Consider the following 19,352-nt stretch of genomic DNA (forward strand, 5'->3'; position numbering starts at 1 on the left):
CAATACTATCATTCCAGACATTCTTATCAGGAAACTTCTCCATCTTGGCTTCTCTTCACATCTCTGTTCCTGGATCCTGGACTTCCTTACACACCGTCCCCAGTCTGTTAAACTTGGTTCTCATTTTTCCTCTTCACTGACTCTCAGCACGGGCTCCCCTCAAGGCTGTGTGCTAAGCCCTCTGCTGTATTCCTTATATACATTTGACTGCACGTCTGCTTCCACAGCCAACACAATAATTAAGTTTGCAGACGATACAACTGTCATTGGCCTCATCTCAGAGGGGATGAGACATCATATCACAAGGAAGTCCAAGGTCTGACAATGTGGTGCTCTGCGAACAACCTCAACTTGAACATAAACAAAACAAAAGAATTGATAATAGACTTCAGGAAGAACAGGATCGATTACTCGCCCCTCTTTATAAAAGGTGACTCAGTGGAAATTGTTCAAAGCTATAAATTTTTGGGTATACACATCACAAACACACTCTCTTGGGCAGTGCACACAACTGATTTAATCAAGAAGGCATCGCAGCGCCTTCACTTTCTCAGAATCCTAAGGAAACATCATCTCAGCAGAGCAGTAATGAAGTCCTTCTACCACGCTGTCATCAAGAACATGTTGACCTACGGAGTCACAGTCTGGTATGCAGCTTGTACAGCAGCAGAAAGAAGGACTCTACAAAGGATGGTGGAAACAGCACAGAAGATTATTGGCTGTCCTCTTCCCTCCCTGGAAGAAGTCACAGGTGCTCGATACCTTTCCCTTCCCTCAAGATCCTGAGCTTTTGCCTGTTAGGTAATTTAATAACTGTCCATGGATCCCCAACTAAATACCAATTTGAATTTATAGACGTCACTTTGTGTGGGGCAAGGAAGTGCATTGGGGCCACCTGGAAGTCTGATTTCCCCCTCCTCACTGAGAGGAGGTTTTCAGAATTAAACAGTTGTATCCCTCTCGAGAAAATCACTTATAACCTTTGAAAATTGTTGTGGTTCGGTCTGTGTTGGGGTTCTAGTCTCCTCTTTGTTAATCTGTTACCAGCTCTGATCTGTCTTCTTCCATCTCTTTAGGTTATCTTTATATTTCCCAGCCTCTTATCTTGTATCACCTATTTTCTGGTCTAACATTCTTTGCATATCACAGCTTTTGTCTGTCATGTTCTGTCTGTCTCAGTAGTTTTTGTCATTTCCCTCTCAGTCATTTCCAGCTCTATCACTCCTTGTCAATTTCACCCTTTTTCTTGTCTTGCATTCTTTGCATTGGCCCTTTATCACCTTTCAGTGTTTAGCACTCTCTGCTTCCCTCTAGTGACCCTTTTTGTCCTCACAGGTCTTGGTCTCTGTCTTTGAATTACCTCCATCTAGTGTTTGTTTGTGGTCCATACACATAATTAGGTCTGATCTTTTCCACCTGTTATGTCTACAGCTGCTCTCTGATTTGTTTGTCTATTTAAAGGGGCTTGGCTCATCTTGAGTTGTGGATCCATTGCATTAGTGTATGTTTGCATGGAGTTGGTGGATGGGGTATTTCCTGTTGCCGCTTAATAGTGAGTATTTGCCTGTTTTTTTGCACTCTGGAGTTGAACCCATTTATGAAGCAAGAAATAGTTTTTTCTGAGTTTACTCCTGTCTCTGAGTTCATACCTTTTGTAGGAAGAAAGGACTATTTTTGGTAAACCCAGTCATTGAGTTGGACTTCCACATCTAAGAAATTAGAGACATTCCTAAGTTGAACAGAACCTGAGTTTTTCCCATTTGAAGTAGTCTCTTCAGTTAGTGTCTCCAGTTGTTAAAGACTCCAGCATTAATTTCCATGTAAGGAGAAAGACTTCTCAGTTGGACTCACTCTGAAGAAGCTAAATATCAGTTTGATTCTGTCTGTGTGACTTTCACCGTCCTTGAAGAAAGGAGATTTGTTAAGTTTGAGTTCTGTCTGCCATGCCCTTTCCATGAAAGATGTTTCTATTCATTCTCACTTTTCATTAAGAGTTTGTCCACTCCTTTAAGATTTCATGAGTTGGTCCACACCTTTTAAGAAGAGGATTTCCTGAGTTGCCCTGCACTGTTATGAAGATTGTTCCTCTGTTTATTCATGCCAGTCTCAAGATTGTTCTGCCTTTAAATTCTGTGTTGGCATAACTCACCTGAGTGAATAAACTGTTATCTATCCTCACCCTTGTGTCCGAGCTGCTCTGCATCCTGGGGTTCTACACTGTTTACCTAAGTCCTGGTTTCAGTTAGCTGCCATAACCCCTAATCCTAACAAAAAACTTACAATATCTTTCTCAAAATTTGGCAGCCCTACTTGAAATATATTGATGGTCCTCTTATTCCATTGTGAAGCCTCTTAGTTTAATTTAAGTTCAGCAAGCACTGACCCCCCCCCCCCCCCCCTTTTTTTGGAGTGGGACGGGGAAGGGAGTTTTGGACTTTTGCGATTTGTTCTTTGTGTTTAGTGTTTGTACTCAACTTGTAAAATAGTTATTTAAACTTATTACAAATTGAGATTTTTGATGGCAAGGTAAGAATTTTTTCCCATACCTGTAAATTTGTTTCATATTTAAGCAGAACACCCCAAGATGTCCTTAGCCAAGCCAATCTGTCCACACTGCGTGAATATATTTCAGAATAGAACTTAGAAATGAAATATGTTCTTTATTATTGATTAGAAAAATCTCTAGTTGATATGATTCTGGTGTAAACTTAAGAGATTTAACCCTACCATCGACATTAACACTTGTCTGATTGTCCAGGACAAGAGTAAAATGTGATCGGACAAGCAATAGCTCTAAATCATTGTCTGACCGGACAAGTTGTTTTCTCATTTACATCACGTCTTGTCTTGCACCTCGCAAGAAAGTGTCTTTGGTTTTTCCTGCCACTCTCCACGCAGCGGACAATCGGAAAACATGATATCACAGGGTTCTCCCCACACAATGGAACAATGGCGCCGCGCCATCAGTGTTCTGACAGCGCCATCACACTCTGCCCTGCTATCAGGTAGCTGAACTGCCCGCTCGCCGCACCGGCAGAGAGCAGAGCAGCGCTGCAGCTCAGATCGCACAGTGGAAAAAAAACTCAAACGTCTTCAGGTAAAGAGAGCTCCTTCTGCTTGCATAGCTCCAGAAATTCATTTATAGGCTTTATTTTACAGCTAAAAGCCTTCATGTTTCCAAAGTTTGCTCAAATACAGTGTGAGAGGGTGATTCTTTAACTACAGGCACTATTGGCCTTGTAAATGTAATTTCCACCACACCACTGCCTTACAATATAAAGCGCCTTGGGGCAACTGTTTGTTGTGATTTGGCGCTATATACATGTGCTCTGACACTGTTTATCTCCATAGAAACTACCCAAACAATCTTTCATACAAACTGTTTAGGGACATTAGTGTTGTGGTGGAAATTACGGCAATAGTGTGGGACAACTACATTTTGTTTAAAAAAATCACAACAGTTGTATGACATTGAATACCCAAATTATGTTTTGATTATTTTACTGATATTTTATTCAGAGATATTTTAAAACATTAGAAAAAAACATTTCTTTACCATTCATTTTTATCATTGAAGATCAAAAGTCTGGGTGTGGGACAAGCACAAAACGGCAATATTTGCATATAATGATGCTGAAAAAAGGTGAAAAAGTCATCATAGACTACTAGAACAAATTTCTTAACACACTTTCATTGTAAAGATAACTATAAAAGTGTGAAATTTCCCCTTTTTTTTCTGTTTTTCATACAATATGATCAAAGGACATAAGTGCCCGTAGTCTAAGAATCACTTGAGAGTGAGTTCACTCTCAGAGAGAGAGAGAGACAGACAGGAGGAAAAAGTGTTATTAGATGTAAAAAAGCAGCAAAACAATTGTAATAAAGGATCATCTTCAGCACACAGCCTCAGTGAAACAGTAAAGTGTGAAAAACTGATTCAGAAAGTTTTTTTTCATCCAGGATTCATCTTTAAAAGAGCAGATTTACTCCTTCTTCCAGAATTATTTTTTTCATTTTCATTCATACTTGTATGTGAGAACTTACTTGGCAATAAATTTGATTCTGATTTGATTGTCAAATCCAGTCCAGATTTAGCTCTCATTCAAACAAGACAATTAGGGATTATATATATATATTTTTTTGTCTGCAATTCCACTCAAATGTTGAAAAAAAGCTAAACTGTCAACATGACAGTAAAACTCTGCCTGTCTGACTGGACTAAAGGTCCAGTGTGTCATTTTAAAAAGAAGAGAGCAAATGTTCTGTCCATCAGATATTAATGTGTTTTTAAACTTTTCAATGTCATTTATTTTCTTAACTTAGACAGAAAAATACAAAAAAGAACTTTGATATTATAACATTCTTGTTTTCAATGCATCTAAAACCCGTCAAAATGACTCACAGCGCGCTGCCTCAGGCGATAATTACCAACAGCACCGCCATACTAAACATTCCTGGGGAGAACCCTGTATCATGTGTGTATGAGACCACTGTATGGAGTGTGTGTTCACAGCATCTTCTTACAAGATGCTGTGGCGGGAAACATTAGATAATGAACATCACATTGATTAACACGCCTTTTGAAGAATATATATTATATATATTGAACAGAATGTCTTTTCTAAAACCTCTGAAACCGGGCCAGATACCAGGGAAAACACCAGTCAAACACAAAGCATCAACCCCTGCAAGTGTAGAAGCTTCAAAGAAGAGGTATGAAGAGAGAGAAAGTTTGTGAGGAGCTGGACACAGGATTATCTGTGGCTGGGGCACAAAGAAGAGGACAACACAATATACTGCCATGTCTGTCGGGGTTTTCCTTCAATTGCAGACCAGTAAGTCATTTTTAAATGTTGAAATAAAAGAATTTGATTTGCTTTATAAAATACATACTGGCAAATGATCATGCATTGAACAGTGATGAATTCAGAAAACACACAGAGAACTGGCATATTGGCATTTACCAATTTTACTTTTGAAAAATTTCCTCTGGTGATGCTCCCTCAAATCCATCCTTCAAGCCCAAAATTCTCACATTTCATCTTCTGCCCTGGTTTTCAAAACTCTCCAGCCTTTCCAGGGCTCTCTGAAGCTGGGTCTCCAAGGCACTAATGCGAGGCTCAGTCACCGCGGCATCCTCCAAATCCAAAACCCTCTGCTCAACTGTGTCCATTCGCCTTATTAAACAGGTGAATTTCCCAGAGAGCTCGTTTAGAGGCTTCAGCTTGTCAAGCATTTTAGATATGTTGGCCATCACCTTGACCATGACTGACTCATTTTTGTCGGCGTGTAGGCTACCTGGCATGCCCACATCCTTGACCTCGCCTGCTGTCTCTTCCAGGTAGCTACTTGCTACCGTGTCGCTGTTGCTAGCTTTAGCCTTTGGTCCCTGTTTGCCCATTTCTCTCGTCTTGCTTGGTCCAGACTGTATAATAAAGTCATCCAACGACATCACACACACACTTGAGGCAGTTTTGATTCAATATGAGCCAAAAATAAATATTTTAAAGCACATCCAGTGGGGAGAGCAAAACCCACGTCTACTCCTGTGTTCATCACACCTTCCTCCACCCGCACTCTTTTACTACGAAGCCACGCTGTTGTAACACATGCAGAATGTGGTAGAGAAGCTTGAATCTTCGACTGGTCTGGGTTGCTTGACGTGAGAACGTTTCGCTTCAAATCACAGACGCTTCCTCTGTCTTGACTCTTGTAGAGAAGAATAAACCATGGTTTATTCTTCTCTACAAGAGTCAAGACAGAAGTCAGACTACCAGAGCAAGAATTTTAGCTGAGGAAGCTTCTGTGATTTGAAGCAAAACTTCCTCACGTCAAGCAACCCAGTCCAGTGGAAGATTCAAGCTTCTCTACTATGGAAACCACCTGGACAACTGAGAGCCTACACAGAAACAGTGCAGAATGTGTCTTGGCATTGTCCTGCTGAAATAAGGGACGTCCCTGAAAGACGTTGCTTGGATGGCAGCATGTGTTGCTCCAAAACCTGGATGTACCTTTCAGCACTGATGGTGCCATCACAGATGTGTAAGTTGTCCATGTCATGGGCACTAACACACCCCCATACCATCACAGATGCTGGCTTTTGAACTTTGTGCTGGTAACAATCTGGATGGTCTTTTTCCTCTTTTGTCCAGAGGACACTACGTCCATGATTTCCAAAAACAATTTGAAATGTGGACTCATCAGACCACAGCACACTTTCCCACTTTGCGTCTGTCCATTTCAAATGAGTTCGGGCCCAGAGAAGGCGGCAGTGTTTCTGGATGTCACAAGGTCTATGAGCAATAAAACTTTCATTCTCAATGACTTTTTCACATCCCGGAAGCTGGATTTTATGCTTCTAACAGAGACATGGCTTCGGGCTGGTGAGTCCTTCGCCTTCTCGGAGCTACTTCCCCCGGGTTGCTCCTTCTTCAGCTCCCCTCGCACTACAGGCAAAGGCGGTGGTTTGGCGACAGGGTTTAAATCTGAATTTGTTTGCTGCCCGCTTCCCACTAAAGCCTATGCGAGCTTCGAGCTACAGCTCTTTGAAATCAGATTGAATATACCCATTTTGTGCGCTCTCATCTATCGCCCTCCTAAAGTTAACAAAGATTTTATAAATGACTTTTCTGACTTTGTGGCAGGTATTGCTCTTAATCGTAACGCATTTTTAATTGCTGGGGATTTTAATCATGTTTGTTGTCCATCCAAGCCCTTGGTGAATGACTTAATGTTGTGGACTCTTTTAATCTTAAGCAGGCAGTAAATGTCCCGACCCACGACAAGGGTCATACTCTGGACCTTATCTTATTCAGTGGTCTAAATGTGAACATCATAGAGATCTGTAACACAGGCATATCGGACCATTTTCCGGTGTTTTTTTTCTGTCGTGGTGTCCTCCACCATTAGGAAACAATGCGTTCCGGCGCGCCAGTGGCGCGCTATCTGCCCCGCTACTGCACCACTCTTTTCTGCTGCGTTTCATGCTTCTGAACTCACATCTTACGATTCTAACACAAATATTGAGTTGGTTAGCTTGTTCAATACTACGTGTTCAGAGATTCTCAACGTTGTCGCCCCTTTCACTAATCCACATGCAAAACGCTCAGAGCCATGGCACAATGACTCTACACGTGCACGCAGACGGGAATGCCGCCGTGCAGAATGGAAATGGAAGAAAGATCACCTTCCAATATCACTGGGGATTTTAAGACATTCACTTGCGAATTATCAAGATGCTGTTAAGACCACAAAATCAGAGTATATGGCAAATATTGTGTCTACAAATCTTCACAAACCCCAGGTTCTTTTTAATGTTTTGAACAAGATTGTTAACCCTATTGATTCAACTGGTGCTGTTCCCTCTGTTTCTTTGTGTGAAACATTTAGTCAATTTTTCAGTGACAAACTGAAAATTCAGTGACAAAATTTCACTCATTCGATCTTCTTTGCCAAATTTCATTGCTGACCCCTGCATCATTCCTGAGTCCACAGCTGTTTTTAGTCAATTCAAGCCTATTTCTCTGTGTGAACTATCTAAAACTGTTCAAAGTTTAAGGCCTTCAGACTGTGCACTGGATTTCCTTCCTGCTAAGTTTTTGAAAGAAGTCCTTGATTCAGTTGGCCCTTGTATTTTACAGCTGATTAATGCCTCTCTGACTTCAGGTGTCGTTCCTCGTTCTTTTAAACAGGCCATGATACAGCCCTTTTAAAAAAAACATAATTTGGACCCTGCTATTTTTTATATTATAGACCCATTTCTAAGATATCATTTTTATCTAAAATACTTGAAAAGGTGGTCTATACTCAACTACAGTCGCACCTTACTGCATTTGACATAACTGAAAAGTTCCAGTCTGGTTTTAAACCTTTGCACAGCACTGAAACTGCTCTTTTAAAAGTTTTTAATGATCTTCTTTTAATCATGGACTCTGGCAGCTCAGCTGTGCTTGTGCTTTTGGATTTAACTGCAGCCTTTGACACTGTTGACCACCAGGTCTTATTATCTCGCCTTGAATCGTGTGTTGGATTAAATGGCACAGTGCTCAAATGGTTCAAGTCCTATTTGACTGGTCGGTACTTTTCTGTAAACCTTGGTCCCTTTGTGTCACAGAAAGCCCCTTTGACTTGTGGAGTACCTCAGGGTTCAATTTTATGGCCAATTCTATTTTTGCTCTATTTGCTTCCTTTGGGATCAATTTTTAAGAAATATAACATTCAGTTTCACTGCTTTGCTGATGTGCAGATTTATCTACCTCTGAACCTTAAAACAAACTCATCTGCCATCCTACAGACTTGCTTTCAAGAAGTCAAAGACTGGATGTCTTTAAACTTTTTGAATCTAAATGAAAGCAAAACAGACTGTGGTCTTTGGTGACCTTGACCTTTCCTTACTGGTGTTCATCTGCTAAGACCCTTGGTGTTTTATAGACAGTTCTTTTAAATTTGAGAAGCAGATCAACACAGTGCTCAAAACAAGCTTCTTCCAGCGTAGATTTTTAAGTAAAATCAAGCATTACCTGCCCCCAAATCAGCTGGAACAGGTTGTGCACGCCTTGATCACGTCTCGTTTAGACTACTGCAATTCTCTGTATGTTGGTCTTAATCAGTCGTCTCTGCATCGTCTCCAGATGGTGCAAAATGCAGCTGCGCGTCTGCTCACTGGAGCCAAACGGCACCAGCACATTTCTCCTGTTTTATCTTCACTGCACTGGTTACCTGTTGCTTTAGAAATGATTTTAAGATTTTGTTGCTTGTTTTTAAATCAATTCACAGTCAAGCCCCATTCTATTTATCTGATATGCTGTCATTGCACACTCCAGGAAGAGCTCTGCGCTCCGCGGACCAGAGTTTACTGGTCTGTCCCAGATCTAAGCTAAGGACCGGGGAGACAGAGCCTTTGCTGTTGCGGGGCCCAAGCTCTGGAACTCTCTGCCATTGAATGTTCGACTGGCGCCTTCAATTGACTCTTTTAAAGACACATCTTTTTGCACTGGCTTTTAACACAAGATGAGCTGAACACTGCCACATTTTTTTTTACTGTTTTGTTGATTTATTTTGTTCTTGTATTTAACTTGATATAATTTTAATTCCTTTGATTGTACAGCACTTTGGGGCTGTGTTGACTGTTTGTAAATGTGCTTTATAAATAAACCTGAAGTTGACCTTGGATGTTGCTGATGTATGACTTTCACTTTGCATGGTAGAGTTTTAACTTGCACTTGCACTGTGTTAACTGACGATGGTTTTCTGTAGTGTTCCTGAGCCCACGAGGTAAGATCCTTTACACAATCATGTCGGTTTTTAATGCAGTGCTGCCTAAGGGATCTGTACACTGTGTGGTGTCTATGATTTTGTTCAAGACTGTTCAATTAATGTACAAAGTGAAAAATAAACAAGTGCCCTTTAAAATTCAAGAATTTTTTACTGAGAGACAAGGAAAATATAATATAAAATATAAGGTTTCTGTGTCTCCATGTTTGGCCCTAGAATAGGGCCAATCAGCCCCAACTCTCCCTCAGCCCCAACCAGTCCCAGCAGAAGACTGCCCCTCCCTGAGCCTGGTTCTGCTGGAGGTTTCTTCCTGTTAAAAGGGAGTTTTTCCTTCCCACTGTAGCCAAGTGCTTGCTCACAGGGGGTCGTTTTGACCGTTGGGGTTTTACATAATTATTGTATGGCCTTGCCTTACAATATAAAGCGCCTTGGGGCAACTGTTTGTTGTGATTTGGCGCTATATAAAAAAAATTGATTGATTGAATATGGAATAACCTGACAAAGGAACTCAAACGATGTCCAAATACCAGTCTGTTTAAAAATCAATATAAAGACATGATGTTTTCAAGATATGTATCTGCTGAAGAAGGATAAGTTTTGTGTGTTGCCAATTGTAAATGTACATTTGTTGGTAGCATTTGAATTGTGTCCTTTAAGCTGAAGAGATTGAAGAGGTTGAAAATGGAGTGAGAATAGATGTTTTTTTTACTTCCCCCACTCCTTTCAGACAAGAGATTTTATTTTTGATTAATGGGGTCAAAAATAAAATTTTTTTTTTTTGGTTAATGGGGTCAGCATTACCTCCTGTGGGCTCACCACCTGCCGAGGGGGCCATGGGGGTCGGGTGCAGAGAGGATTGGGTGGCAGTCGAGGGCGGGTGGCCCGGCGGCCCGGTCCGCGCTCACAGCCCCTGGCTGTTGGGACATGGAATGTCACCTCGCTGGGGGGGGAAGGACACTGAGCTTGTGCAGGAGGTTGAGAGATACCGACTAGAGATAGTCGGGCTCACCTCCACGCACAGCTTGGGCTCTGGTACCCTCTGGAGAGGGGGTGGACGCTCCACGTTTCTGGAGTTGCCCATGGGGAGAGGCGGAGAGCTGGGGTCGCATTGCTTATTGCTCCCCAGCTCAGTCACCATGGAGTTCACTCCGGTGAATGAGAGGGTCACGTCCCTACGCCTTCGGGTCGGGGACAGGTCTCTCACTGTTGTCTCGGCCTACGGGCCGAGCGGCAGTGCAGAGTACCCAAGCTTCTTGGAGTCCCTGGGAGGGGTACTAGATAGCGCTCCGACTGGGGACTCCATTGTTCTCCTGGGGGATTTCAATGCCCATGTGGGCAACGACAGTGAGACCTGGAGATCGTGTGATCGGGAAGCATGGCCTCCAAAATCTGAATCCAAGTGGTGTTCAGTTGTTGGACTTCTGTGCTAGTCACAGTTTGTCCATCACGAACACCATGTTCGAGCACAAGGGTGTCCATAAGTGCACGTGGCACCAGGACACCCTGAGCCGGAGATCGATGATCGACTTTGTAGTTGTATCATCTGACCTTCGGCCACGTGTCTTGGACACTCGAGTGAAGAGAGGGGCTGAGCTGTCGACCAATCACCACCTGGTGGTGAGTTGGATCCGCTGAGAAGGGAGGAAGCCAGTCAGACCTGGCAGGCCCAAACGTATCATGAGGGTCTGCTGGGAACGACTGGCGGAACCCTCTCTCAGCGAGGTCTTCAACTCCCACATCCGGGAGAGCTTCTCCCAGCTCCCGGGGGAGGTTGGAGACATGAAGTCCGAGTGGACCATGTTCTCCACCTCCATTGTCGATGCTGCTGCTCGTAGCTGTGGTCACAAGGTCTTTGGTGCCTGTCGCGGCGGCAATCCCCAAAACTGGTGGTGGACGCTGGAAGTAAGGGATGCAGTCAAGCTGAAGAAAGAGTCCTACTTGTCCTTGTTGGTAGGTGGGACCCCGGAGGCAGCTGACAGGTACCGGCAGGCCAAGCGTGCTGCAGCCCGTGCGGTCACAGAGGCAAAAACTCGAGTATGGGAGGAGTTCGGGGAGACCATGGAGGAGGACTATTGGTCGGCCTCGAAGAAATTCTGGCAAACCGTCCGACGACTCAGGAGGCGGAAGCAGCTCTCCACCAGCACTGTCTACGGTGCGGGTGGGGAGCTGTTGACCCTGACTGGGGATGTTATTGGGCGGTGAAAGGAATGCTTCGAGGATCTCCTCAATCCCATCGTCACGTCTTCCGAAGAAGAAGCAGAGACTGGGGACTCGGAGGCAAACTCATCCATTACCAAGGCCGAAGTCACCAAGGTGGTTAGAAAGCTCCATGTTGGCAAGGCTCCTGGGGTGGATGAAATCCGTCCTAAGTACCTTAAGTCTCTGGATGTTGTGGGACTGTCTTGGCTGACACGCCTCTGCAGCATTGGGTGGCGGTCGGGGACAGTGCCTCTGGACTGGCAGACCGGGGTGGTGGTCCCTGTGTTTAAGAAGGGGGACCGGAGGGTGTGTTCCAACTATAGGGGGATCACACTCCTCAGCCTCCCCGGTAAGGTCTATTCCAGAGTACTGGAGAGAAGAATTCGACCGATAGTCAAACCTCGGATTCAGGAGGAGCAGTGTGGTTTTCGTCCTGGTCGCGGCACACTGGACCAGCTCTACACGCTCCATCGGGTGCTCGAGGGTTCATGGGAGTTCCCCCAACCAGTCCACATGTGATTTGTGGATCTGGAGAAGGCGTTCGACCGTGTCCCTCAGGGCACCCTGTGGGGGGTGCTCCGGGAGTACGGGGTCCGGGGTCCTTTGCTAAGGGCTATCCGGTCCCTGTACGACCGCAGCAGGAGCTTGGTTCGCATTGCCGGTAGTAAGTCAAACCTGTTTCCAGTGCATGTTGGCCTCCGCTAGGGCTGCCCTTTGTCACCGGTTCTGTTCATTATCTTTATGGACAGAATTTCTAGGTGCAGCCAGGGTGTAGAGGGGGTCTGGTTTGGGAACCACAGAATCTCGTCTCTGCTGTTTGCGGACGATGTGGTTGTGTTGGCTTCGTCAAATCAGGACCTTCAGCATGCACTGGGGCGGTTTGCAGCCGAGTGTGAAGCATCCGGGATGAAAGTCAGCACCTCCAAATCCAAGCCCATGGTTCTCGACCGGAAAAAGGTGCTTTGCCCTCTACAGGTCGGTGGAGTGTCCTTGCCTCAAGTGGAGGAGTTTAAGTATCTCGGGGTCTTGTTCACGAGTGAGGGACGGATGGAGCATGAGATCGATAGACGGATCGGTGCAGCGTCTGCAGTGATGCGGTCGCTGCATCGGACCGTCGTGGTGAAGAGAGAGCTGAGTAGGGGGGCAAAGCTCTCGATTTACCGATCGATCTACGTTCCGATCCTCACCTATGGTCATGAGATTTGGCTCATGACTGAAAGAACGAGATCGCGAGTACAAGCGGCGGAGATGAGTTTCCTCCGCAGGGTGGCTGGGCGCTCCCTTAGAGATAGGGTGAGGAGCTCGGAGTCAAGCCGCTGCTCCTCCACGTCGAAAGGAGCCAGTTGGGGTGGCTCAGGCATCTTTTTTGGATGCCCCCTGGACGCCTTGCTGGAGAGGTGTTCCGGGCACGTCCCATTGGGAGGAGGCCCCGGGGAAGACCCAGGACACGCTGGAGGGACTACATCTCTCGGCTGGCTTAGGAACACCTTGGGGTTCCCCCGGAGGAGCTGGGGGAGGTGTGTGTGGATCGGGAGGTCTGGGCGGCTTTGCTTGAGCTGCTGCCCCCGCAACCCGACTCCGGATAAAGCGGTAGAAAATGGATGGATGGATGGGGTCGGCGTTAATAAGCTTTGCTTCTGCCTATACCCTTTCAGGCACACAGATACACTGTTAATCCATTTTCTTTCTTCGTTGTAAGTTTTTTGTTGTTGTTTTGGACTGTGTGTTCTGAATCAATGTATTCGTTCGTTCATTCATTAAATGTGAATGCAGACTGTGTGGGGTGTAAATGTGAATGCAGACTGTGCGGAGTGTTTGAAGGGAACGGCGCTCACCAACTCCATGCTTCCGGATGAGCTCCAGCAGCAGTGCCCTCTCCTGGTGGTCGAATGCTCCTCTCTTCATTCCGGCCTTCAGACTGTTCACATACCTGCAAACATAAGGACCGTCTGTTTTATTCAGTCACTATTTTTGCAGAACTCTCAGGTGTTCTTGGTGCTTTTTGTAATGTCCTGAATGGTTGTTTTGTTCCGTCTTTTGGAGGTGTGTGGCTTGTTGAACTGCATGTGAGTGTATGAGGACCTCTGCTGGTCAGTGCTGCTCAGTGCCTGGCTGAGTGGGACCTCAGTCAGGTTAGCATGAGGTCCTGCAGCAGAGCCACCAACATGAAAGTTCTACGTCATGTCACCAAATCAAAGCCACAACTACAGCAGAACTCATGAAGAGGTTCAACTGCAGTCACTCCTTCCATGGCAGGACTGATCTCCACCCACTCCACGCTGCCTTCTTCACCTCTCTACCACTCCATTACTTTGGACAGTTGACCCCAAGTATTTAAACTCCTCTACGTTCTACTCCTGGTAACTGCACTATTCCACCGGGCTCCCTCACATTCACACACATTTATCCGGTCAACTTTCACCCCCCTTCTCTCCAGAGCATATCTCCACGTCTCTAGGCTTGACTCAACCTCACCTCCTTTCTAAGACAAGCTTCTACTTCTTTTTCCCATAACTTCTTGCTGTGGCTGATCAACTTTATGTCTCTATAGTTACTGCAGATCTGAGACATCAACATCAACCTTGTTCTTAAAAATAGGAAACAGCACACTTCGTCTCTACTCCTCAGGCATCCTCTCACTTTCCAAAATTTTATTCAACAAACTGATTAGAAATTCCACTGCCATCTCTCCAAGACATTTCCATGCCTCCACTGGAATGTCATCTGGACCAACTGCCTTTCCACTCTTCATCCTTGCATTTCCTGATTTACTGTCTACATATCATCTATCGTTCTCTCTTATTTTCTTGATTACTCAGTTACTCAAAATACTACCTCCACCTTCTCAACACACTATCCTCACTTAACAGCACACTTTATCAGCCTGACCTGCTGCACATCCTTCTTGAATGTGCCTCAGCCATGCCACTCTAACCCCATCTCATCAAGTCAGACATCAGACGTAAAACAGAGTAGGTCCTCTTCATTCTTCGATATGCATCTGGCACATAAAGAACAGCAGCAACAGAGACGCACTGACAGGAAACTGAACCGACTCGTTGCCCAGTCCAAGAAATGACTGGACAAGATAGCTTCAACCCAGCTAGACACTGCAAGCAAATCCCTTTGAAAAGGAGGTGGACAAGAGGTGGAGTGGGTCTCCACCTTCAGGTTCATGGGTACCTACATCAACAAAACTTCAAGTAGACCAGACAAAAAGAGGAGGAGGACATCCGATGATAGCCCCCCCCCACCTCACCAACAGCCAAAGGTCTCACTACCCCATCGAGCCTTCAACATTATTAAGAACATCACTGTTATGTGTCGGACGCAGCCCGGAGAACCGACCAGCGTTTTGAAGGACCCAGTATAAAATAAGCAGAGCACGGTACAAAGGATAACAGAGTTTAATAAACATAACAGTGATGTGATAAATATAACAAGAGAGCGCGGTCTGGCGTGGTGGATTACGGTGCGCTCCCAGCAGCACTAACGGTCCGGAGCCAGAACCAGTTCGGACCCAAGGACCCCGCCGACACCCCCCAGGTGGCCGCGACAAACCGAGTCTGTGAATGAAGAAATCATCATGTGAGTCCACACACAGAGAGACCGCTCAAAGGTGTACAAACAGCAAACACTTCCTGGCTTAATTACTAATTAGCTTCCCACCCTGCAGGCATGGAACACCCTGTTCACGAACTCACTGCAGTGGAAGCTGATTAAAACGACTAACATAACAGCTCAATATAATAAGGTGTGAGGGACACCACATTTACTGACTGTACAAATGTTAGTCACAAAACCTGACGTACCTCAGGAAGTGTGCTGACGAGCGTGAGACCTCACCCTCTCCTCTTTCACAGACCATGCATCAAACCTGGACGTTCTCTGCATCCACTGATGATGAGATGGCTCTCGAGACGACGATCTCACCCGTCTGGTCACAAGGTCGAGTCTCTGGCAAATACACACTGTGTACTCCAGACTTAAATGCCACCATGTTCCAATCCGTGTAGATGCACCACAGCTGTGAGTCCTGACGAGCCGCACCTGATCAGCCTCAGGTGATTAGGGTGAGGTCCTGGTAACTCAGCCACACAGCCACTCAGTCCCAAATGCGCACCACCTGGAAGGAAAACCAAAAGACAGAAACAGAAGACAAACAAAAGCCAGCCAGGCACGCCAGCCACAACAGCACCCCACCCTCACGGGAAGCCTCCCGGCGACCACACAAACCTGGCCCAGGAGAAACACCCCCCTCCAGGGACCATGGCTGGAAACCGTATCAGCATTCATCTTCCAACAGAATCTTCATTTAACAGAACGGTTGATGTCTTCTCCTCTGGCTGCATCTTTGCCTTTGTTTCTGTCAGTCAATTAGCACAGGGGTGGCCAAGAGTTCTTGAACCTGTGCCGTCAGCCTTTGTCCAACCATGTTCACAGTCTGATTAGTCATAAAACAAAGAAACACAAACAACCAAACCACCCCCCCCTCCCCAGGGGACCATTCCATCAAACCACGGGAAGGGGAGAAAAGAAAAACAACCCAAACTTAAGCTTGCAAATAAAAACGCTAACACCCCCCCGACGACATGTAGGGACCAACACCCCCCAGAGGGCATCCCGCCAGCTCCAGGAGTAATAACCACAGCCGAGGTCCCTCTGGGATCCAAAGTCACCCACGGGGACTCCCAGCGCCTCCCAGAGGACTGTTCCATCAACCCAGGAGACGCCCCCCCTCATGACCAACGGACCCAGCCCCGGCCGTCCACGGCTAGATGGACCCACAGCCCTTCCCCCCCAGAGGACACCACAGTCACACCCTGAGGGCGGAAACTGGGGGGAAAAAACAAAAGGAAAGAAAAAAAACATACAAACAAAACAACCCCAACCCCACCCCCTCGGCGCAGTGGAAACTGGAAGCACGTCCAGCGTCACCAACCATGACTATACCCCAGAAGTCAACCCGGAGGAGTGGAACAGCGGTTATGGCAGACGGCACAAAACGGCGCCACCCCTCTGACTTCCAAACCAGCCACCAGCTGCGGATATATCCCACTGCCCCAAACCTCAGCCACGCCGATGGCAGACGGCTCAAAGGCGCGCTGAAGCCGGAGGTGGAACAGGGAATCAACAAACAAAAACAAACACCCCCCCGAACACCCCCCCCCCAGGTGCAGAGGTTACCTGGGAAACGCCCAGCATAACCAAACTGCACCACTCCAGCAACGCCGACACTACGGCTCACACGCCTGGAGTCAGAGGAGAAGAGAGGGCATAACAAAAAACAAAAAAAAAAAGAAAAAACAACCCAATTACCCCCCAGGGGACCGTCCCATCAAACCCTGGGGAGGTGAAACTAAAAGAAATAAAAAGAGACTAACAGACTAACATAAAGTTGCTTGGGTCCTTTTCATGCTCCAAACAGAACTGCAGGGTCACGACCCCAGACACTAAATAGTGTTAAAAAAAATCCCACACAAAAACCAACTCAAAAACCCACAAAAAATGAACCAACACTAAACTAATAAGTGACGTATACCGTTAAGCTCAAACAAATGGAACACACCTGTTCCAACTTAAGAGCTTAACGGTAATGTGACTCAGTTACCAACAGAGGGAGCCAAAGTGCTAAAAATGAAAAACCCCCTTTGGTAACAGAGAACCCAACTCATGCTGCTTTTCTGTGCGCAGCAACATGTAAACACACAACCAAAAATGTGATTCAACTAAATAACGCCGGAGCTGAACAACAGACACAGTAGCTATCTTTACCCGGGGAAACAGGGCTACAACTGTAACACAGGAAGCTCAGCGACCCGTGCCACAGAGCTCCGCCGTGCACGTTCACCCATTACAGACACACTCTTGCAGCTCCCGTTTAAACCTCTTATCCGGTCAAAGTGTGACGCGAAGCCGTCGCCAGTCACACTCCACCACGACCCTCGGATAAGGCAACAAACACAGGAACACAGCTGCAAGAGAGCTCAAATCAGTATTCAGTAATGGTTCTCAAACACGCACCATCCGGGCGGAGAGCACCCGCAACTGATCCGGATAACTTCTGAACGTCTGCTGCCGCCTTCCCGGCGCGTTACCGTCTCTGCTACCGCTGGGTCCGTGATGTTTGGCCAGAGACTACTGTTATGTGTCGGATGCAGCCCGGAGAACCGACCGGCATTTGAAGGACCCAGTATAAAATAAGCAGAGCACGGTACAAAGGATAACAGAGTTTAATAAACATAACAGTGATGTGATAAATATAACAAAAGAGTGCGCGGTCTGGCGTGGTGGATTACGGTGCGCTCCCAGCAGCACTAACGGTCCGGAGCCAGAACCAGTTCGGACCCAAGGACCCCGCCGACACCCCCCAGGTGGCCGCGACAAACCGAGTCTGTGAATGAAGAAATCATCATGCGAGTCCACACTCCACACACAGAGAGACCGCTCAAAGGTGTACAAACAGCAAACACTTCCTGGCTTAATTACTAATCAGCTTCCCACCCTGCAGGCATGGAACACCCTGTTCACAAACTCACTGCAGTGGAAGCTGATTAAAACGACTAACATAACAGCTCAATATAATAAGGTGTGAGGGACACCACATTTACTGACTGTACAAATGTTAGTCACAAAACCTGACGTACCTCAGGAAGTGTGCTGACGAGCGTGAGACCTCACCCTCTCCTCTTTCACAGACCATGCATCAAACCTGGACGTTCTCTGCATCCACTGATGATGAGATGGCTCTCGAGACGACGATCTCACCCGTCTGGTCACAAGGTCGAGTCTCTGGCAAATACACACTGTGTACTCCAGACTTAAATGCCACCATGTTCCAATCCGTGTAGATGCACCACAGCTGTGAGTCCTGACGAGCCGCACCTGATCAGCCTCAGGTGATTAGGGTGAGGTCCTGGTAACTCAGCCACACAGCCACTCAGTCCCAAATGCGCACCACCTGGAAGGAAAACCAAAAGACAGAAACAGAAGACAAACAAAAGCCAGCCAGGCACGCCAGCCACAACAATCACTCTTTCATCACCTGTTTTTGCTCTTGCCATCTGCAAGATGCAACCGTCCCAAAGACATCTACGTCCAGATTCAGAAAGCGTTTTTACAGAGCAGCTCTTAGGGAACTGAACTCATTCACTCACAAACACACACACCAATTCATGTGCACCATGTGCCTTGGGCACGTTTAATCTATTTGATGATGTATTTTGTAACACACTGACCATTATTTATCAGCTTACATTTCTTTTAATGTGTTCACATGGAGTGAATGGATGACCAGAGTAAACGTACAGTTTTTCTTTTTTTAAAGAGAGATGCTATTCTCTTAGTATGCCGCTCGAAGACCAGTCAGGTTAGCATGTTTCTCACAGTCCAGAAAGCCCTGAACCTGCACATTTTCCATGTTCCCCTGATCTACCAAATGTTGGGGTTTGGTCTGTGGCTAGGGTTTTCTTAGTTGTCCGTGTCTTACTTCTCTGATCTGATGTCCTGTTCCCTCATCACTCATGTCTTTCTGTGAGGTTTTGTGTCATGTCTGTCTCACCTCTGGTTTGCAAACCAGTGCATGTGGAATTGTGCTACACATCCCTTTTCCACTCTGTCACTGTGAGTGTGGTGGGCATGGACGTCTTTCTCTGTCTTTCTGTCACATCTAGTCTGTTTCCTGTGTGCACCTTAGTCTGTCATCTGTGGGTGTGTGTGACGTTATTTGTATGAATGCGCTGCTGTGTTATCGTTGTGTGTGCATGCTTGTCTTTTGTTCCGTCTTATTCAGTTTTAGTGTAGTCTAGTCTTTAGGTCTCATTATGTTCATTTTCATTACGTTGCATTTCCCTTATGTAGGTTTTTTCCTGTGTGCATTT

At 46.0% G+C, this 19,352-nt stretch overlaps 1 protein-coding gene across 1 annotated transcript in view; it reads right to left on the reverse strand.

Moving 5' to 3' along the window:
* Positions 1-19,352, reverse strand: part of snapc4 (small nuclear RNA activating complex, polypeptide 4) — a 143,608-nt gene that overhangs the window by 79,164 nt on the left and 45,092 nt on the right. The window contains exon 15 of the mRNA XM_034169629.1: positions 13,308-13,402. Within this exon, the coding sequence (XP_034025520.1) occupies positions 13,308-13,402 (95 nt within the window). The remainder of the gene's footprint in view (positions 1-13,307; positions 13,403-19,352) is intronic.

This window comes from Thalassophryne amazonica, chromosome 5, assembly GCF_902500255.1.
Source record: "Thalassophryne amazonica chromosome 5, fThaAma1.1, whole genome shotgun sequence".
In the NCBI taxonomy this organism is placed as follows: domain Eukaryota; kingdom Metazoa; phylum Chordata; class Actinopteri; order Batrachoidiformes; family Batrachoididae; genus Thalassophryne; species Thalassophryne amazonica.